This window comes from Chelon labrosus (genome assembly GCF_963514085.1).
Source record: "Chelon labrosus genome assembly, chromosome: 20".
Classification (NCBI taxonomy): Eukaryota; Metazoa; Chordata; class Actinopteri; order Mugiliformes; family Mugilidae; genus Chelon; species Chelon labrosus.
In genome coordinates, this window is record NC_140353.1 from 5,312,923 (window position 1) to 5,333,177 (window position 20,255).

At 42.1% G+C, this 20,255-nt stretch overlaps 1 protein-coding gene across 1 annotated transcript; it reads left to right on the top strand.

Moving 5' to 3' along the window:
* Positions 1-917: 917 nt before the first annotated feature.
* gng2 (guanine nucleotide binding protein (G protein), gamma 2) lies at positions 918-19,792 on the top strand. Its single transcript, XM_084568461.1, has 4 exons — positions 918-1,125; positions 12,959-13,039; positions 17,246-17,364; positions 18,679-19,792. The coding sequence occupies exons 3-4, from the start codon at positions 17,278-17,280 to the stop codon at positions 18,805-18,807; spliced, it is 216 nt and encodes a 71-aa protein (XP_084424587.1). The 5' UTR covers positions 918-1,125; positions 12,959-13,039; positions 17,246-17,277; the 3' UTR covers positions 18,808-19,792.
* Positions 19,793-20,255: the final 463 nt, after the last annotated feature.

A 20,255-nucleotide genomic window follows, 5' to 3' on the forward strand; every position in this document is an offset into this window, starting at 1 on the left:
AAAATAGCTGACAGGCTGTGTAGAGCATATTGATCAATATGTTTTTGATTTATTGACTAAATTTAGATTTTTCTCCAAATTATCTCCAAATGACCAAAAGATAACACTTTCCACTCGATAAAATAATCAAGTTTTTCTCTGGCGACTAACACCGTCACCAGATTTTCCCTAAATCTGTTCACTTTTGAACATCCTGCCTGCACACAGACGCGCATGGGACCAAAAACAACCTCCCCGTTTAAGGCAACACCCGTTCTCACGTATGCATACATTGCAGAATTTATCTTGCAGATCTCTCCCTAATTGAGCGTATCCTGTACATGCAAAATATTCCCTGCACACAAACACCCAGATGTACAGCACACTGTTTGTTTTGCGGCTCCAGCTCTGGTGTATGGTTGCTAGAGCTCGCTCTTTTTTTTTTTTTTTTTTTACATCTTTGATTGCTTCACTGTAATATGCAAGCAGACCAAAGATTGAAAGCTTCCGTTCTGGCAGCGCTCATGTCGTGGGTGCAATACAGGATGTTGTTGTTGAGGTTTTTTTTTTTTTTTTTTGAAGTTATGCTACCCTCATATGCCAAGAGGGGAAAAAGAAATGCAAGTTGCAATCTATGCAGGGTACCAGTTAAGGAAGAGAGATATTCAGCTGTAGTCCAGACTATCAGCTGTCCTGGTATGCATTTGTTTACTGTAGCTGTTTTGGAGAGAGAGTTAAGGCTTTTCCTGTGGACCTTTGGGAGGCAGAGGGAGTGTGGCCTAATAGCAGAGAAGACACAAAGAGGGAGGGAGGGAGGGAGGGAGGAAGAGGAGGGTAGTTTCTTGCAGCCCGAGCGCTTGGCTGAAGGGTGGAGACTCAGAGCAGCAGTGAGGAGGGAGGCAGGGAGGATCTCAGCTGGAGTAGATAGAGAGAGAGAGAGAGAGAGAGAGAGAGAGAGAGAGAGAGAGAGAGAGAGAGAGAGAGAGGCATACAGAGGGAGGAGTGTGTGTTGTGAGTGTGGATGTAATCGGCCGCCTCGCTCACTGACTGACCGACTGTGTGTTTGACAGAAGCAGGAGACGAGGAGAAAGAGTGGATACTCCTCCACAGGACTGGATGTGTTTGGAAGGAAAACACGCAACAAAGGTAGGATTTATTTTTGTGCATTTTTGGGTTACAGGTTTTTTTTTTTTATATATATATATATATATATCTGGGTTAATCACATCCTAATCAGGGTGTGTTCTAGAGGTGGAGTTATTATTATTTATTTTTTTCTGTCCATCTCCACGCTCTCTGTCAGCGCTCGAGGGGTGAGATTGATGCTGCTGGCTGGTTTACATCATGGAATCCCCTCCTCCCTCTAAAATAACTAAAAAGCTCCTCGCTCCTCGGAGGTGAGCTGCTGCTTAATACTCCCCCCCCCCCCCCCCATCCATTACCTCCCTTCACAAATGTGTATGAGTGAGTGGAATAAAGAGAATGGGCTCGATTCCTCCCTTTTCCTTCTTCTCCACAAAAATGTGAAGCAAGAGATTTTAAGGGCATCTGTTTCAGGGGGTATTTACACAAGCAGAGAGGCGGAGGGGGGGTTGAGAGAGAGAGAGACACACACAGAAAGAGACAGATGAAGAGGAGGGGATGTGGCTGATAGTAGGGGATGTTGAAGACGGAGGCAGAAGAAGCCAGAGAGGGAGCTTCCCCCTGAGGTTTTCCGACCATTCTTGACCCTCACGCCCTCGCAAGGAGAAAGCAGTCGACCACACACAAGCTCCATGTAGTGGTTGTATCAGGCAGATGGCCGGGGAAGAGGAGGAGGAGGAGGAGGAGGAGGAGGAAGAGGAGGAGGTGGAGGAGGTGGAGGAGGTGGAGGATGAGGAGGGGGGGTTGGTGTTTTTATGTTGCACATAGACAGATACAGTGGCTGACAACAGCGTGCATTCACAAGAAAATCCAAGAAAACAGACGTACTATTTTCTACCCCGCTCGTAGCTCATAAAACAAAGGCATCGTCACGTACGGCTCACATTAAATCACCCAATCACGTGCGCGCGGTTGTGTCACATACCCAAGCCCGTTACAAATGCACAGCGGAGTCAGAATTACGCAAGAGCTCATGTCCAGGCGGGTCGTACTGTATGTGGAAGACGAGCCGCTCTGAGGCCACGGATTGTTTCAAACAATGTTGAGGCTAGAAGAGCGGCTCACACGATATCCAGCGATTAAAAAAAAAAAAAAACCTTGAGACTTTTTTTTTTTCTTAGAATTGAAAGTGCTGAGTGTTAGAGAAAGAAAGCAGAGGGAGGATGGGGAAAGAGATGGAAGAGGATAAGGAAAAACGAGCAGCCGTCCACGCCTTACTGACCAAGCTGACCTCCGCACTCCCTTCACACGTTTGACCAAAACATCACGCCAAAGCCTCGTTCTCTCCGTCTGAATATCTCTATTTGAAATGTAAACCGGACTGACTTGTCTCTCTGAGATGTAAAAGACTTCAGAGGGGAGGCATCATGTGGTAGGAAGGATGTGGTTGTAGCGACGGCTCTGACCTTTGTACTCGCTGCACCTACTTGCAGCGAACAGTGTTGATTTTGGTTGTTAAACTAAATCTAGCGTGCTGTGGTCGAACTGATTAAAACACCCAGAGGTGAGGTTGTTAAGAGAAAGCCTCAAGTCTCGAGCCCTTGGAAGAAGTTGTGAAGACGCACGTCTAGAACATTTTAAACCAGTCAGGAGGTGACATTATTGTGACATAGTCTTCTCCAGACCAGCCTCAACTAACATTTTCGAGTACAAGTGAATTTTCATGTCAGATATCCACCTTCTGAGTTAGCATTTTTGTGACTTAGATGTGACTTAAGTCCATTTCTCAAGCCTCAAGTGTAACAGAACTATGGTCTCGCCCAAACAATTCTCTTGGCAAAATATGAATGTTTTTGCTAAAGTTAAGTCTTTAGGGAGTCAAGTCTCCAAAAAGTCAAGTGTCATGTTAAACCCTAAACACATTTTATGTCGTTTGGACCAAGTCCAAGCCTAAGTCCTTTCTGAGGAGTCTGAAGTTTACTGGAGTTGTTTCTGAGTCTCTCAAAGCAAGTACACACAAAATCTAAAGGCTCACGTCACTGAGGTAAAAAATAAAAGGGTCTTTGCTGAGTCAAATCTGTAGGGAGTCTCAAAAGCTGCAGAGTCTGAGTTGTGTCTCAGGTTCTCTTGTGACTCACTCTAATTAAGGCTTGTTTTAAGTTTTGCCCAAAAAAAGTCTGAAGTCATTTATGGGAAAAAGAATACATGTTTTGGGTTAAGTCTTCTGAGAAGTTCGGCCCAAAAACCACGTTTTAGCCTCGGGACAGAGTTTTTTGTGTCTTATATTTGATGCAAGTTGGCCGGAGCTGATTTTAATTCCTTTGGACCAAATGCAAGCCCAAGTCTCGTCCAGTCAAAAGATTCTTAAGTCTACCAGAGATGTTTTTAAGTCTCTCAGAGTGCGTTCAACCAAGTCTTAAAACACAACTAGTCTTTGGTAAGTCAGTAAAGTTGTAGAGACTTGGACTTATCATGTTTAAGCTGCAAGTTCTAAGATTTTGACAATCTCGAGTTCACTAGAGCTGTTTTTAAATCTTTTGGACCAAATATAAGCCTTTTACGACTTTTCCAATCAATATCCACATCCCAAAGTTTAGAGGTGTTTTTAAGACTTTTTGAAAAGGTCCATTGAAGTCAAGTCTAAAAGTCAAATTCAGCAAAGTTACACAGCTCCAGGAGTCCAAGTCCATCAAGATCCAAAACTGTGACTCATGTCAGTGAGGGAAAAACTAATCAAGTCTTTTGTGAATCAGGTCTGAAGGGATTCAAGTCGTGTTTGAGTCACGTTTCAGGTGTCAAATGCAAGTCTTGAGTTCACCAGAGTTGCTTTTAGACCAAATGCAGGCCCAATCAGTCCTTCAGGTCCAAGCCTAAAAGTCAAGTTCTGCAAAGTCCCACAGCAGCAAAGTCCAAATTAACATGAGACATGAGACTTGAACTGTTCCAATGGTCTGAGTCCTTCAGGGTAAACTTGAAATTGCGTGCCAACTCCAACAACTGTAATTGCTGAAGAAAAAAAGACTTGGATTTACAAGCAGTCTTTGTGTCTTTGTGGCGGTTTGGGTGAGATCTATGACATCCAGATACACAGTGATTCTCTTTCAGCCGCAGTTAAAGCAAGTTGGCATCTGAAATGGTCCAAGCAGCAGACTCTCTGTAGAATCTAAACAAGTCCGGATGTTTGTAATATTGTTAACAGCCCAGGAATCTGGCCGTGTTACTCGCTGCGTGCTGATTGATTCCAGAGGAAAAGTATGTTTATGCCTGCTCACTCCAGGCGAAAGCAAAAATCCTGCTGATTCCTTTACGGCGAAAGCACAAAGATGAGAGGTTAATTGACGGTGGTAAAAAAACGAGCTAATTAACCTTTTAAATACGGCGATCACAGACTTCCAGATATGATTTACACCATGTCTGGTTTTCTTCTAAACCGGACAGAAGAATTTTTAAACAGAGCTCCAACTCACAGCCAGAAATGTGTTAAATTTTCCTCCCTGGTCGCTCAAAGGGACACATGTATGTTCCTGTGACAGCAAGCATCAGACATTGTTTTGTCCACTAAATACACCGCTGCTCGCAAAACATGCACATCAAAGCTTTCTGAAAGCTTTAAATGTCCGAGGAAAAGAAAACCACTTGGCGGCTGCTTTAACAAAGAAGAAACACACCAGGCCTTGATCGTTTGATTTAATAAACATAATAGACCACATTTGCGCTCCCCGGGGCAATAAGCCTCCTCCCTGCTGCCTCCTTGACTTGCAGGGGATGCATCATTTCCTGGGCCACTGCCTTCTCCTCCTCCCCCCCCCTTCTGGGACTTAGATTAACCCCCAACACACGCGTGCATTTGTGCGTACACACACATTCATGTCAACCTCTAGGATGGCAGGATGGGCAGGACATGCTGGGGGTGGCACAGATGTCCGGGCTAATCGAATGATCATGGGTGGTGGTGGTGATCTGACCGAGAGGCAGAGATAGAGTGAGTGTTAATGCTCTCGCTTTAATAAGAGGCTCATGGATTGAGAATGAAGCGTTTCATGTCATATGACTTTATAATATGCATTGCTGAATAATAAAACATTTACAAAATATGTCCCTTATGGACTTTTTCCTCACCAGAAGCAACAAGGTTCAACACAAACTGACAATTTAAGGTAGTTCACGCCAACAAATCTTTACATTTCTTTATTTAGCTCTGATATCTAGCGTCTATCTATTCCTTTTCGTCATCTTAATTTTAGCCTGTGTCTTGTCACGAGCCGGGGTTATTTTAGCCTACTGTGACACGACTTTCTAGAAACAGTTTTTGTGACAATCAATAAATAACGTGTCGGATTAAAGAAACAACTCTCGCAGCTGCATCTATCTCGTTCACACTCGACACCGCCCATTGATAAATTCACCCATAACCGTGACATGTTTCTCATTCTGCGTCAAATAAATATGATGCAATATTGGCATTTACTGCATATGTTTCAGACAATACAACTTTAGGTTTATTCCAAAGATAGGATGCTAATTAGTGTAGCTCAAAAAAGACGTACTAAAATTACTAATAACTGACCTTTTGTTGGCCTTCTGATTGGATGGTGGACCACCAACCAGTGGACTCTTATCCATGGTTACATTTGCTCACATACTTCCTGTTTTTTTTTGTTTTTTTTTTACAACAAATCAAGCATCAAACTGCGAGTGAGAACAGGAAGATAGTAAAAAGGTTTGCACGGCGTACTGAAGTAATTTTTATGCCTTTTCCCAAATTGATAATAGATATTTATTTATAAGTAGTTCTGCCTTGTGACAATACCATTGGCCATTAGTTTAATTTTTCAGTTTCATAATGAACCACACGACCTATATTGTGTCTCTTCACCTGTAGTTTATGAAGCGTTTTAGCTTCTTTCAGCCCACTGTTTTGGTTCTAATTTTCAGTTTTGGCTAGTAGCTGAACAACAAGCTGGATAATTTTACAGTTAAGAAGACAACGTGGCTGGAAACATGACATAAAATTAATCCTAATCAGTTTGATGTTGATGTTTATGTGCGCAAAGGAACTTCCTGTTTACTACTTGTTTCTGCTGCCACCAAGTGGCCAAACAAGTTATTAGTGCAGCTTTAAATATAGATTACGTTAAGCAGTTCTGCCTTGTGTCGATACCATCGGTCGTCACTTCCACAGGCAGCCAATTAATCTTCTTTTTTTCATGGATTGGTAGCGTTTAGCATCTGTAGTGTGTAATATATAATGTGCATAACACTTTGCAGCATATTAAAGCCCTTGTTGCCAACATGTCGTAGATATTTAAGACCGCTACCTTCAAAAGATCTTGCTAATTGAGTCTAGAGGTAATTTTGGAGGAGAGAAAGCTCATGTTAGCAATCACGCTAACTTGTGTTTTCACTTTTTATTCATGTTTTCTTCCCTCTGTTGCGCCCACGCTCGTCGACAGTTCGCAATTACTAGTTTTAATGCTGATGCTAGTTTTTAAATCTACAGGTTTTCATTATTTTTCTATGAGAAATGCATGGCTATCGTAACATTGGAAGTCGGGAAGTCTACTTATTGCTGGAGTAGCTGTCAGAAACGCTGCATATTATAAAATATGTATTAAAAGTAATTAATGCTTTCTTAAAAAGGTAAATTTCACTAAAATATTGGAATACAATTCAAACAGACTTATTTTCATTGTGTTTTAACCTTGTATTTAGTTCTACTGCTGTGTTTAAGCTCAGACATCGTGTTCAGACTGTTTGTGTATAATATTGTGACCCTGGAGGCAGGCTCCATGTCCCTGTCCGGGTCCTGGAGAAGGACACTCGGCTGTCCCACTCCAACTATCACTTGACGGCTCGGCTCTCTGTGTCCCATCACTTTGTGTTCGGAGGGATACGTGTGCCCCTTCTCCTGTTCAAGGGCAGGGCTGCGTGCTGTATTACATTCAATAGTCAATATCGTCTTGATTGTGTTCATTAATAACTCCGGAGGTCAGTTTTATGTTACCTCTCCTTGCTGTGAAAGCCACTCTGGACGAAGGTATTACCATCACACCGTCTCTTTTATCTTCCTTAAACTTTATTCCCAGCTTTTGTGTTCTCGCCTGTCGGTTTACGGCTCTGTAAATCTTTCCTCGGCTGAGTGCGTCCTGTGCTTGTTTCGCAGTGACGTCGCAGAGTGCAGCTCATTGTCCTACGACACCGAGCATGGCACTGCGAGTGCTGAACTTTCTGCATGCGTGAGTGCTTTTTTTCCCTCCTCATGCACCGCCGCTGTTATGTCTTTGAGGAACTAATAATCATAATAATAATAATAATAATAAAAAAGCAGCCTTGCATTTTTAAAAATGTGCAGTGGGGTTTTTGTAGTGAAACACAAAAAGAGAGTCAGCACAGAGAAGAACTGCGTCAGCTTTTATGGAAACAAAGAAGAAGAATCACAATCTTTCCTTTAAGACGGTGACGAGCCAAGCTAATGCTCGGCTGTGCGCCAGTGTCAGGCCATTGCTGAGTGTCTGTGACCCTAGTTTTCTTTTTTTTTTTTGCTCTAATCGGACCCCTGTTCACCAACTTTTTAACTGATTCAGCGTTGAGTTGGCGGCAGCTTTTGAGGACGCACTTACTAAAAAAGACAATGAGCGTATATAAATACGCACAAGCAGCCAAACATTTTTACGTAATAATGTTATGTTAAATGAAGGAATGAGGAAATGACTTTTAATCTTGTGGTAAACTAGCTGCACGGCAACACAGGAACAATTCAGTTTATTTTTCCGTATCATGTGAATGGATCATTAATTGGGAGAGATTGATGACTTTTGGCCTGGAACACGGAGCTTTGGCGCCAGTCTTTCTGCATGTTCTCCTGTGCAGAACCACAATTGAGTAATTTAAGACCCATTTTTGAAGGATTCTCGAGGTCAGAAGCATTAAATGCTATCCAGTTAGCGTAATTATCTAGCGAGCTGCAGCAGAAGTGGAGGGAAACGCCTGTTTGAAAATGAGCTTTCAAGATTTTTTTTGCTGCAAATCAGCCACCGTTGTTTAGCGACATCATGTGCTGTGAAAGATGTCCAGGTCTAACATGAATACGTTAGAAGAGGTGTAATGTACCACATGTTTCCTGCACGTGTTCTCACATTTAAAAGGTACAAACGGCCTCAAAACGGCGTTACTTCTCGCCGTCCCTGCAGACCCTCGCAGGTTAATCACCGGCTCTCCGGGGTCCAGATGGCTGAGCCAGGGACACATTTTTAATTACCACGCTCTGATTTCACACCCTGAGCATCACCGAGGACAGAACACTCCCTGCCTGGCCGCCTTAATTTCTCTCTTCGGCTGCCGTAAAGAGAAAGAGACAGGATAATAAGGTGTGCGCTACAGAAAGAGATAGCGGGAGAAAAAAAGGGGCGGGAGCGTTGAGAGTCAGCGTATGTGGGAGAGAGATCGTCACTCTGGACAGGCCAGGGATTATATTTTCCTCAGCAGGATGTTTCCCGCGGTGCTTAATCACCCGAAGTCAGCGACACCCAGAGTCGAACAGCAGCTATAATCACATCTATGGAGGCCCTCGTCACGATAACAGACCCCCTGAAAACCCAGAGGAAGGGGTTCAAAAACGCGCCAAAGGGCAGGGGAAGGATGGCACGGGGGGTCAGATTGATTCAGATTGATTCGATGGTGTTAGCAGCAGGACGGAGCTAGCTGGGGGTGTTTCAGTACCGTCACCGAACACCTGTCTGTCACAGAGGGAGGGACGGGAAGCAGAAGGCGGGAACACGGGAGAGAAATGGATCACAGCTCACGTCCCACAACGCGTCTTTGTCTCTTCGTCCCCCCCCCCCCCTCAGTACAGTTCAGCTCGAGAAGCTTTGCTGGCATAAAAGTGGAGGACAAAACTGGCGAAGCATTAACGCTGAAAACAAAATGCTTGCGCTCTCTGTTTTAAGACTGTGATCTTGCTGCTGCTGTGCAACTTAAAGATGATGACACAAACTGTTCACAAGGAAATCGAATTCAGCAACTTTTTATTTTTAAATAAGAGTCAGATGTCTTGCCTTTTTTTTTGTTTTTGCAGCGTACTGATCTACGACAGAAAAACTGTAAAGAAGGATGTGAGAGTCATGACTTTGATCGGTATCTGAGTTTTCAAACGCCAGAATGCTAAAAGGTTTTGAAGCTATGTCTTCTCTGGTCTGAAGTAAAAATGTAAAAACGTCCAAAGATCCTACAAAAAGCTATAATCAACGTTTTTCAGTTTCATAATGAACCACATGACCTATTGTGTCTCTTCGCCTGTAGTTTATGGAGCATTTTAGCTTCTTTCAGCCCGTTGTTTTGGTCTTACCTAGTAGCTGACCAACAAGCTGAGGAATTTTACAGCTAAGAAGACAACCTGGCTGGAAACATGACATAAAATTAATCGTAATCATTTTTATGTTGATGTTTATGTGCGCAAAGGAAGTTCCTGTTTACTACTCGTTTCTGCTGCCACCAAGTGGCCAAACAAGTTATTAATGCAGCTTTAAATATAGATTACGTTCACGCAACATTTTTTTCTGTTAGAATTTAAACTTGAAATGGATTTTATAATTTTTTTTTGTAAACAAATTAATGGAAAAAAACATCCTAACATCTAAAACACAGAAGCGTAATTTACACAAATGTACTAATATGTAGATATGCTTCTATTAATACTGAGTACAAACTGCAATTCGTGGGCACAACCTCTCCAGAAATATCTCCTTTACTTTCCTACCATCGCTCAATCCTGCAGCAAACAACAAGACACGACTGAGCGGTTTTCTTTGGAAGCTCCTGAATGTAAATGTGAGCGCGATAAGTGACGAGCCGGATGTCTATCTGCAGGAGAATGTGCTCTGTACAAATAAAAACCTCATCATGGCTCGATCACAAGTTACAGGTCACGTGACTCGGCTGCGACTGTTTGTCACTGTTTGTCCTGTCAGGCCATCCTTGAGTGGGGATGGGTCAAACTGTTTGTAAAATATGAATGCCTTCAGGTTCTTTCTGTTAACATGTAAATAGCTGTAGGGCTGTGTGAGTTACTCAAGAGTTAGTCAAACAAAAAAAAAATAAATTAAATGTATGTTAGAGACAAGATAAAACGATTTGAAAATATGTTTTCTAAATTTAGGTATCAATAGTGCTATTTGGTGGCCGATGGTTAACTGTTTGATGGCATCAAGCCGTTGGTGAGCGTATGTGGGACTGTTGTGGTGTGTTGTTACCACTAGTCAGACCCCAGATAATTTGGGCTTTCCAGCTGAATTTGCGGTGGAGCAACAAACTCCTTTTAGTTCATACAACCCAGTTTGATATCAAGAAGGCCGGACCAGTAACACAATAACCAAAGACAACAACTGCAGATGTTTTCCAAGTGCAAAGAAGCACATTAAGATGATTTAATGAACTTTTACAGAACTTTTTTTTTTGAACAATCTGAAATTTCTTAAGAATTTTTTTTTATTTTTAATTTCAGCTTTATTTCTGCTGTCTGCTGTTTAGTTCTGGGCCTCAGGATGTTGTCATGTCCACTACTCAGACTAAAAACTATAAATGACACATGAAAAATTGCAGTTAATGTAGTTTTTTTTTGCACTTGCCAAACTGGACTCTGGCGGGCTGGTTTTGGCCCTCGGGTTGCGTGATTCAGGAGACCCTTAGCAAAAAGTAGTATACTTGAAGTTCATTTTATTAAGTACACTTGAGTATAAGTATAAGTATAGTAAGTATACTACAGACCATGTACTTGTAGTGTACTAGAAAGTATACTAATTTAATACTTCTTCCGGCTAAATTGGAACGTTATAAGTATATAAAAGTATACTTTAAGTTCACTTATAAAAGTATACTTTAAGTATACTTTTATAAACTAAAATGTAGACTAGAAGTATATAACTAGTACACTAGTAGTATATAGATGAGTGTACTTGTAGTGTACTAGAAAGTATACTAATTTAATACTTCTTCCGGCTAAATTGGAACGTTTAAAGTATACTTTAAGTATACTTTTATAAACTAAAATGTGGACTAGAAGTATATACCTAGTACACTAGTAATATATAGATGAGAGTACTTGTGGTATACTTGAAAGTGTAAACTTAAAATGACCTTATAAAGTATACCTAAAGTATACTTTTATAAACTTAAAAAGTCAGAAGAAGTATTAAATTAGTATACTTTCTAGTACACTACAAGTACATGGTCCGTAGTATACTTCCTATACGTATACTTATACTCAAGCATGCTTAATAAAATGAACTTCAAGTATACTACCTCAATTTTAGTATAAAATAAGTATACTTGTAGTACACTTGAATAAACTTCTTTTTGCTAAGGGGAGGCAAGTTGCACAGTCAGATTAAAGCTCTCCCTAGTTTCCTAGCTTTGCAGCTAATAGTAGCTCTTCCTGTTTTCTACTTTTGAATACAGACTATTGCCACCTTCTGGTGTCAGGAGTTATTTCCTTTCAATCAGTCGTAGAACGTATGTACTGTGACGGCTCTTACCCATTTTATTCTGTTCTTTGCACGGCCATGTTTGAACTTAAACATTTAGGACCACCGTCCATAGTGGTGATGTGGCTAAGAATGGTTTTCTCCATTAGCATGCTAACATGCTAAATTAAGAAGGTGGCAGATGTTCCACCGGCATCTTGCTCAAACCGAAGCCTAACCAAGTCGCTAGCACGGCTGGAGAAGTATGTTTACCTCCTTGGACACAAAAGGTAACAGTCGTAGAACGTATGTACCAGATCGCAGTAGGCTGTCGGTCAAATGCAACTTTTTGGTCAAAACCGATGACGTAAATCAGTGTCACGGTAGGTCTTTGTTGCCAGTAGTGCCCAAAGGCCTAAAAGAAACTACTGTACATGAGTGATACAATGATTACAGCCAACAGCTTGTATAACACAGCGTAGCAGCGTAGATGAATGTAGAAATCATAAACCGAGATCTCATTCTCTCTTTTCTCCTGTTTACGGGAGCGTGGCCAGAATACTATGACTCCGGGGTTCGGCCCGGCTGTTGGCGAGGTTCCGCTAATGGAGGCCTCACTGTAACGCCGCTTTAATGTTGTGCGCGGCCATGATTTACAACGGGTGGAATTCCCTTCCTCTGCAGATCTGCTCATGCAGAGTAATTGGCTCATTTATCAGGAGCGGCAGAGAGAGAAACCGAGATGCAGAGTCAGAGATGCATTAGGAATGAATCCGTGGGACCAGAATAAGAAAGAGAGAGCACGGAGGGGTCAGAGCAGACGGAGGGGCAGCAGTTTCTCGCTGCGAGTGGGATGAAAATAGACGCAGATCGACACTTCTTGTTTGTTCAACGCATGCAAAAGTAAAAGAGTAAACTGGGATGCGTTGTAGTTTAATGGCAAATAATGTGTCCTGAAACAGGAACAGCTAGGCTAAGCTAGGCTAACCAGCTGCTGCAGATATGAAGGTGGCAAGTCTTCTTCTTTAAGTCGTTCCCTTTACAAGCCGGGAAACAGATACACTTTATGCACTACACATTTGGAAACTTGACCTTTGCATTTTCATACACACATATGAAATAGTGAGCCCACTCAAAGCAAGTGGGCCACTTCAGCTGTGTATGCCGAGGGGGAAGTCCATGCGCGCTCACTCCACCCTTGTACATGTCAAACTGTTCCTTCAAAACAATGAATTCTCCCCCCTTCTGTGGGGTGTTGTTCCTCCGTCCTTGTTTTCTCTTGAGCAGAGCCGTGACATTCTGACACTCGGCGATCAGAGGCGACACACACAAACGCCTCTGCGTAATTTATCTGGAATGCAGGAATGAAAGCGCGCGCTGGGAGCTCCGATCCTCGCACTCTCCTGCTCCAGCTTTATCTATTTCCTTCTGTTTTCCAGAGAGTGTGGCGGACGCAAGCTGCTGACTGAACCGCGAGGCTGACACCGGGGGCAGAGTAGCGGAGGAGTTAAGCAGACAAGGTAAGAGGAAGGAGCGCTTTCTCACTATTACAGCACGACTGGTCAGTTTGTGAACTCATCGTGACAGCTCCCGCCAAGCTGTCGACAGCGCGCGGAGTTAAGGTCCGCGTCCATCCCGGTGCATTATTTATCAGCGCCTGTTGGTTGTGTCACAGTTGTATCAGCATGTTGACACCACACGCAACATCTCAGGATGGTATTTTCAGCCGCTGACAGATAGATAGAAAGGAAGGAAGTGAATGAGGTTTTATGATACAGATCCAGACAATGATGAGCTTTTGTCACTGTTTGTTTTAATTTATTTTATCTGCGGGTTGGTTGTCTTTAAGGTACAAGCCGTTCCAGCGTGGCCATCTGCTACATGTCACCATCTCCTCACCCCTCCCTCTGTAGATACGAAAATGTCAGGGTGGCATTTTCGCACACTCCAGCGATAATCGGCAGGAAAGCAACTTCGTGGTCCCCGTGACGGCTCTTACCCGTTTTATTCTGTTCTTTGCACGGCCATGTTTGAACTTTTAGGAGCACTGGAGGTGATGTGGCCAAAAAATGGTTTGCCCATTAGCATGCTAACATGCTAAATTAAGAAGGTGGCAGACGTTCCACCGGCATCTTGCTCAAAACGAAGCCTAACCAAGTTGCTAGCACGTCTGTGGAAGAGCAAGAGGTAACAAAATGCGACTCTCTCCCTCTTCTTACAACCTATTAAGACGCCGTTCTTTATTTGGCTTATTGAAAGCATCACCTCTCCTTGTCAATTTTTAGACAAACTAGGCTATTGTACCACGGTATTTTATGCAAAAAAAAAGACCTACTTTTCCACAGACATCCCAGAAACCTTAAAGGGTGACATCTATCCCTATCAATAGTCTGATTAAACGCTTGGCCTGTTTTGACGTCTCCCCTGAGTGTTGAAATAATATTATGGCCTTGACACGAAAGACTTACTTCTACTTGTCACTCAAGCCTTTGTTGTAAACTTCTGTCCTATTTTTATTTTGGCGAGGTTTGCACTCGGGCCTGAGGGTTTAGGATGTAGCCCTCGTGTGCATTTCAAACAAAAACCGACACATTAACTCCTTTAATGAATGACAGCGCAGCAGATACTGTGACCCTACAAGGTGGCGTTCCCCCTCGGACTGAGAACAACCAGGATCCGTCAGCCGCAGTGGCTGTAAAACATCTTGTTTATGTTACACTGTTAATGCTGTGCAGCCCGCTGCAGGTTGGGCCCATAAATCCTCTTCAGGTTGTCACTTAGTTCGTTCAGAGATGTTCCAGCTCGATACAGAGGAAATGGTTCGGCCCTGTAAGAGTGGGAATTAGGTAAATACTGCAGATCTTGGGTTGGAAACGATAAGAAATACTCTTCTGTTAACTCCAGTTTGGTTTCTAGAAAGACTTATTTGCACTTTTAAACTCTTATTGTTTTAAGTGTGTGATGGACTAAAATTGTCTTACTGTAAATCTTGTTATTGGTCCCGTTGTGGGGGAATATTATAAAGGAAACAGAAGAGCAGCACACAGAGTCAGTAAAAAAAAAAAAAATTAAACAGAGAGAGATAATACGGAGACTGGACAGTGATGGTTTTATTGGACGTTTAACTGTACGTGATGTTATGCACAGTGTTATGTATCTGTAAAGACGTTTGATTCAGGAGATTTTCGATGGTTAGGTCTTTTAGATTGCATTCGATTCAACTGCAAGGAAGTTTATTGGAGCCGGGATGTGAGGGGAAATGGATGGAGGGGTGAGAGGGGTCGGGGGGGATGAATGAATGGGGTCGAAGGGAAGGGATGAGGGGGTGGATGATGGATGATGGTGTTCAGGTGCAGAGGAACCCAGTGAGACTCTGAACAGGGGCACATCTCAGGAAGATAGATAGATAGATAGATAGATAGATAGATGTTTTTAATAGTTGCAGCCACCATGGAGCGGTAATATTCATGCACCTCCCTGAGATCAGTGTTGACCCCTCACCGAGACGTACCACAGCGCCTACAGACGGATGACGGAGGGGGGTGGGGGGGGCGCAGGAGCCATTGATCAACACCAAGCGGGGATGCTGCTTTAGAGAAAAGGTTATAGAAGACGGGAAAGAATCTGGGGACACTGAACTAAACCGTATAGAAACATGAGGAATAAGAGGAATAAACTGATGAAGAGACATAGAAAGTAAATTAATGTGCATTGTATTACCTTTAAGACAACGTTTCGTGACCAAAATCAGTCACGGTGCAGCCCCGGGGAAACTTCTGCCAAATCTGAACATGGAAACTTATATTTTGAAGCATCTAAATCACTTAAAGTGTTCGACAGGCTCCGTTCTAGCCAATAGTTTTACACCGTGACAGATATCTATCTGCAGGTGGAGCCAACGAACACGGCAGTCCAGGCGTTTGGACTGTGCTCGGTCAGACGCTGTGCTTTAACTGGAACACTACTAGACAGTACTGGAGTGAGGATCGATCACTCACAACTCCACAAGAGCACAAGTCCAGACAAGAACACATAATGAGAAATGCTCACACTCCTAAACATAATTTCCTGGGAAAGTGCTGCTGCTTTGGAGCAGTGGAACAAATAGTGTTACTACAACTTCGGCATTCATTACATGACACAGGCCCAAATAGCGTTTTCTCACACCATAATAGGAAAAGGAGAATGTTAGTTAAAGAAAAACTATTTTTATAATCAAAAATATTGTCATTTTTTGGCATTATTATTTGATTCAACCCCATTTCTATGTGTACAGGGTCGACTGAGAGGGATGCTTAAAGGGGAATTACCGTTTTTTACAACCTGGACCTTATTTCTGGCATAAAATACGATCGTTTACTCACCCATATAACTCTGGTGTTATTTGGAGTCGTTCGGAAGATATACTGAATGACTCCAAATCCTGCGAAACTCATTAATTTCACCAATATTTTGTTATGATACGCTAGTGCTATTCCCTGTTGAGTCCGGAGTTACCTGTTGTCTATGTGCGGACGTGCAGCAGTTTGTTGTTCTTTGGCCAGCTGTTCCTCTCTCTGCCTCCGCATCCTCCTTTCAACGAGCTCCAAACGATAAGGACATCCATCATAAACAAAGTCGTCGTCCACAACCTCAGAATCGGAAAAATATTCAGGCGTGTTGCAAAAAACTAGCAGTAGCCAGTATTACAAATGACACCAAAGTTATATGGGTGAGTAAACGATCGTATTTTATGCCAGAAATAAGGTCCAGGGTGTAAAAAACAGTAATTCCCCTTTAAGGCACAAAACTCAGGTTTTATGTGGAAGGATGAGCTGATTTCTGCACATTTTAAAAACGGAAAACCTCGAGGCGTAGAGCAAAGATTTATGTGTTTATTGTTTAACTCTTTCTTCCTTTCATCTGAGTGGCGTTACAACTCAAAACCTACTTAAAACGAATGAGGGCTGGTTCACCAAGCCTTAACTAATATAAGGAGGCTTGTTAATCTGACCTGAGGAGGAACGATGTGGGTTGAAAGGGAAGGGACGTATGAGGGTGAGTTTGGAGATGGAAGATGGAACCCAGGGAGGGAGACTCATGTTTTTGTCCATCGGTCTCCATCGGCAATGAAAGAGGGAAGAAGAGGCAAAGAAAAGGGAAGGGATGGAGAACTGAGACATGCAGAAATAGAGGGGTGGGACACGGCTTTAGAGGTAGGATATAAAGTTGCTCATTTTAAGCTAAACGAGGTTTACGTGACTAGAATTAAAGCTTTCTTTTACGTCTAACGACCGTCTCCCCTTGAATCAAACACAAAATACATCAATTCATCGATTGATCGTCCTCCGCTTGAGACTCACCCGGTGCCCTTGTGTGTCAATAACCGCCACCTCAGTGCAGAACAAGAGCCTTTATGTCTGAAACCAGTAATGCTTCTTATCTATTTTAAATATAGTGCTGGACAAAGCTCCGCCCCCTCACTGTCCTCCCACCTTCTCTGCCTCCCCCTTACTGTCAGGGGCTGCCTAGCAACTGACACCATAAATAATATGCCCGTGTCTGTGGTTTGTGTGTTTTTGTGTGTGTGTTAGTGTGTGTGTGTGTGTGTGTGTGTGTGTGTGATAATAAACAGGGGTATCCGTTACTAGCCCTCCTCTTTGCATGCCTCTTACAGTATGTTGCAGTGCTCGCCTGTGAACTAAGATGTCTGGAGTGTTTAAATCTCCTTCTCCTCCTGCACCCAGACACAGCACACGAGACCTGACTGATAGCGCCCATGGCGAGCAATAACACGGCCAGCATCGCGCAAGCCAGGAAGCTGGTGGAGCAGCTGAAGATGGAGGCCAACATCGACAGGATAAAGGTGGGTGGTGGCAGTTTGTGATTTTTGGTGAAGTTGCAGTTCGTTGTGCAAGCGCTGCAAACTCGCTGCAATTTAACTCCAATTTGGGATTGAAATTAAGTCACCCAAGCTAAAAACTTAATAACATTTAATTACCTTTTATTTATTTATTTTTTTACCTAGTTAGATTTAAAGTCATTATTAACACATGTGAGGGCACGTCTAGATCCCTTGTTGTCAGACAGTTTTCTGCAGAGTAAGCACAATTTTTTTGCATTTGCATGGCGCCAAACTGAGGTCAGCTTAATGTAAAGATCTCAACGGATGGAAAAAGAAATCTGCAAGTGTGTTTTTCTAAATCATGAATGAGAATCAAAAGCAGGGGGAAAAAAATAAAATTAAAATTGGTGCACTAGCCACCGTCATCCTTATGTTTATTTAGCAAGCAGAGACTCAAGAGGACTATGATATTCGCTTCTAAATATTCTCTGTGCAGATGTCGTGTTAGACTCTTGACCTCTGACAGTCAGATGACGGTCAAGTGTGGTAAGGGGCACTTTGAACATGAACTTAAACATTCATAATTTAAATATATCTTAAATACAAGAGTTGGACATGCAATAATCTGTTTTGGGAAATTATAAAAGAATATTGGCTCCAGTACACTTATAATTTCACATTTTTGCATCTTAAACTTGCTAATACGACTCTTAGCGTGCATTTATACGCTAAAGAAATAATTTTAGGTGAATATGCAACTTATTTCAGGCGAAAAAACGTCTCTGGAGGCTGCAGAAACAGTTAACCTGGTGCTTAATCTGCACCAAAATCAAAGTGCAAAGCTAAAAATTCAACGTCTTAACCCCTTGACGCCTAGTGTCGTGAATTTGCGACGCACTGTTTCCGCTCAGACTGCAGCCGAAATAATGCATGTAATACTCCAGTGTTGGTTTGTGCACATTCAAAAAACTCCTAGGAACCTTTTAATAATAATAATAATAATACATTTTATTTAAAAGCGCTTTTCAAGATACTCAAAGACACTTTACATAAAAAGGACATCAAATTAGCAAAACAATGTGAAATATAACATCAAAAACACAATAAACTGAGCTAAACATTAAAAGCAATTTTAAAAAGGTGTGTTTTTGTCAAAAGGTGTGCTTTTGCAAGCACTAGTTTCGTTAAGGGGTTAAAGGAGGTTATTAGATCAGTCTGTATGTTAAGCTAACCAGCTGCCATCTGCTCAGTCTTATCTCTTTCACCAAGAGGAAGTGAACATTTTTTTTTTTTATTTCTATATACTAACATGTCTGTGTGCGTCTCTATCTGCAGGTGTCTAAAGCGGCGGCAGACTTGATGTCATACTGTGAAGCTCATGCCAAAGAAGACCCCCTGTTATCGCCGGTGCCAGCGTCGGAGAACCCGTTCAGGGAGAAGAAGTTCTTCTGCGCCATCCTGTAAAAAAACAAAACAAAACAAAAAAAAAAGCTCGGCATGGCCCTTCAGCAGTCGGCTCAGTGTGGGACTTTGAACCTGGACGTTCAAAACACGTAGAAATCTTCTAGTAGAGGGGGGGCGAGGCGCGACTGTTTGCCAACCCCCTTTTGTCGAACGGCGCCTAAAACGGTGCAAAAATTAAAAAACCACAGAGTAAACGTGTAACCATTAAAGTGATTGCTTTTTGAGGGGGCTGTGCGGCATGTTGAAGGGGTCTGCGCTTTTAGATGACACAAAAGGGATGATGATGATGATGATGATGATGATGATAACCACACAGAGAAGTGATGCACAACCAGTCAGGCAACCAAGACTTAAGGTTGTGATGTGTAAAAACTAAAAGAAAGAAACAAAAAAAAATAGATAAAATGAGAATAAAACTGTTTTGTGGTTCTGTTGGGACTTCCTGATGTTCTGTTACAGTAAATGGTTTGTGGGTGAGTCGAGCGCTGTAGGCCACCAAACAAAACTACGCCTACCACCTGATTATTGGAATGTTTTTTAAGTTGTTGTTTATTTTGTGCTTATCCAACTTTACCTAGATATCTTTCTATATCTGTACGTGATAACTTCAGTCGCTCTCTCTATCTCTCTTTCTCTCTCTTATTTTATTTTTTTTTTTTTACACCAAAAGGTTAGTGAAAGCTTTTTTAATGGGATGTTTGAAACATTCGACTCTGTGACTCTATTTACACCTTTACCTTTCTGAAAATCAGTCTCCGTGTATCGACATCTATCTGGCAAATGTGATGCAGTTTGTCTCCTTCAAGATACAAATCCTCTTTCTACTATTTGTACAAAATGACTAGCAAGTAAAATGTGCTGTGCTGTGAGTTCTGAACGTTTGTGTTTGTATCATTAACTATTGCATGAAATGGACGAAACGCTTTCTCTGCTTCCATGTATGAAACAAGGGCGGCCTCGATCTGGAAGTGATAAAGAAATATATATACATATATACATATATTAAAAGAAGAATGACTCAAGACAGACTCAACAAGGGCATCTCTCAAATATAAACAAGGCTAGCTTCAGTTTTCTGATAAGTACGTGACCAGAGGGGATCAGATTTGTGGACTTTATTTTACGCGCGTCGTTTGTAGTTTTAATCCCTTTGTGTACGACTGGGACTAGTTTCTCTAACTTAATCTTAATCTGCTCACATAAAATATAATTTTAGGAATATTCTTTAGCATATAAACTCTTAGATCTCTACAATAAATAAAGCTTGAACATAAAGAACTATGTTTATTTCGCAGCAAGGATTTTTTCTGCTCAAGGTCTTGACAAGTAGCCCATGGGCACTTCAGCCTGTTATGGAAAAGACCTACATTTTAAAATATGATACAACAATTAAATGATAAATGATTTCATAACAATTTGAGTGGTTTTCAAATTAAGTCTTTCATTGA

Bases quoted from the DNA above. Each gene is read 5' to 3' on its own strand.
- gng2 (XM_084568461.1), top strand. From the start codon at position 17,278: ATGGCGAGCAATAACACGGCCAGCATCGCGCAAGCCAGGAAGCTGGTG. The intron at 17,365-18,678 runs GTGGGTGGTGGC...CTCTATCTGCAG, and splicing joins CCAACATCGACAGGATAAAG to GTGTCTAAAGCGGCGGCAGA.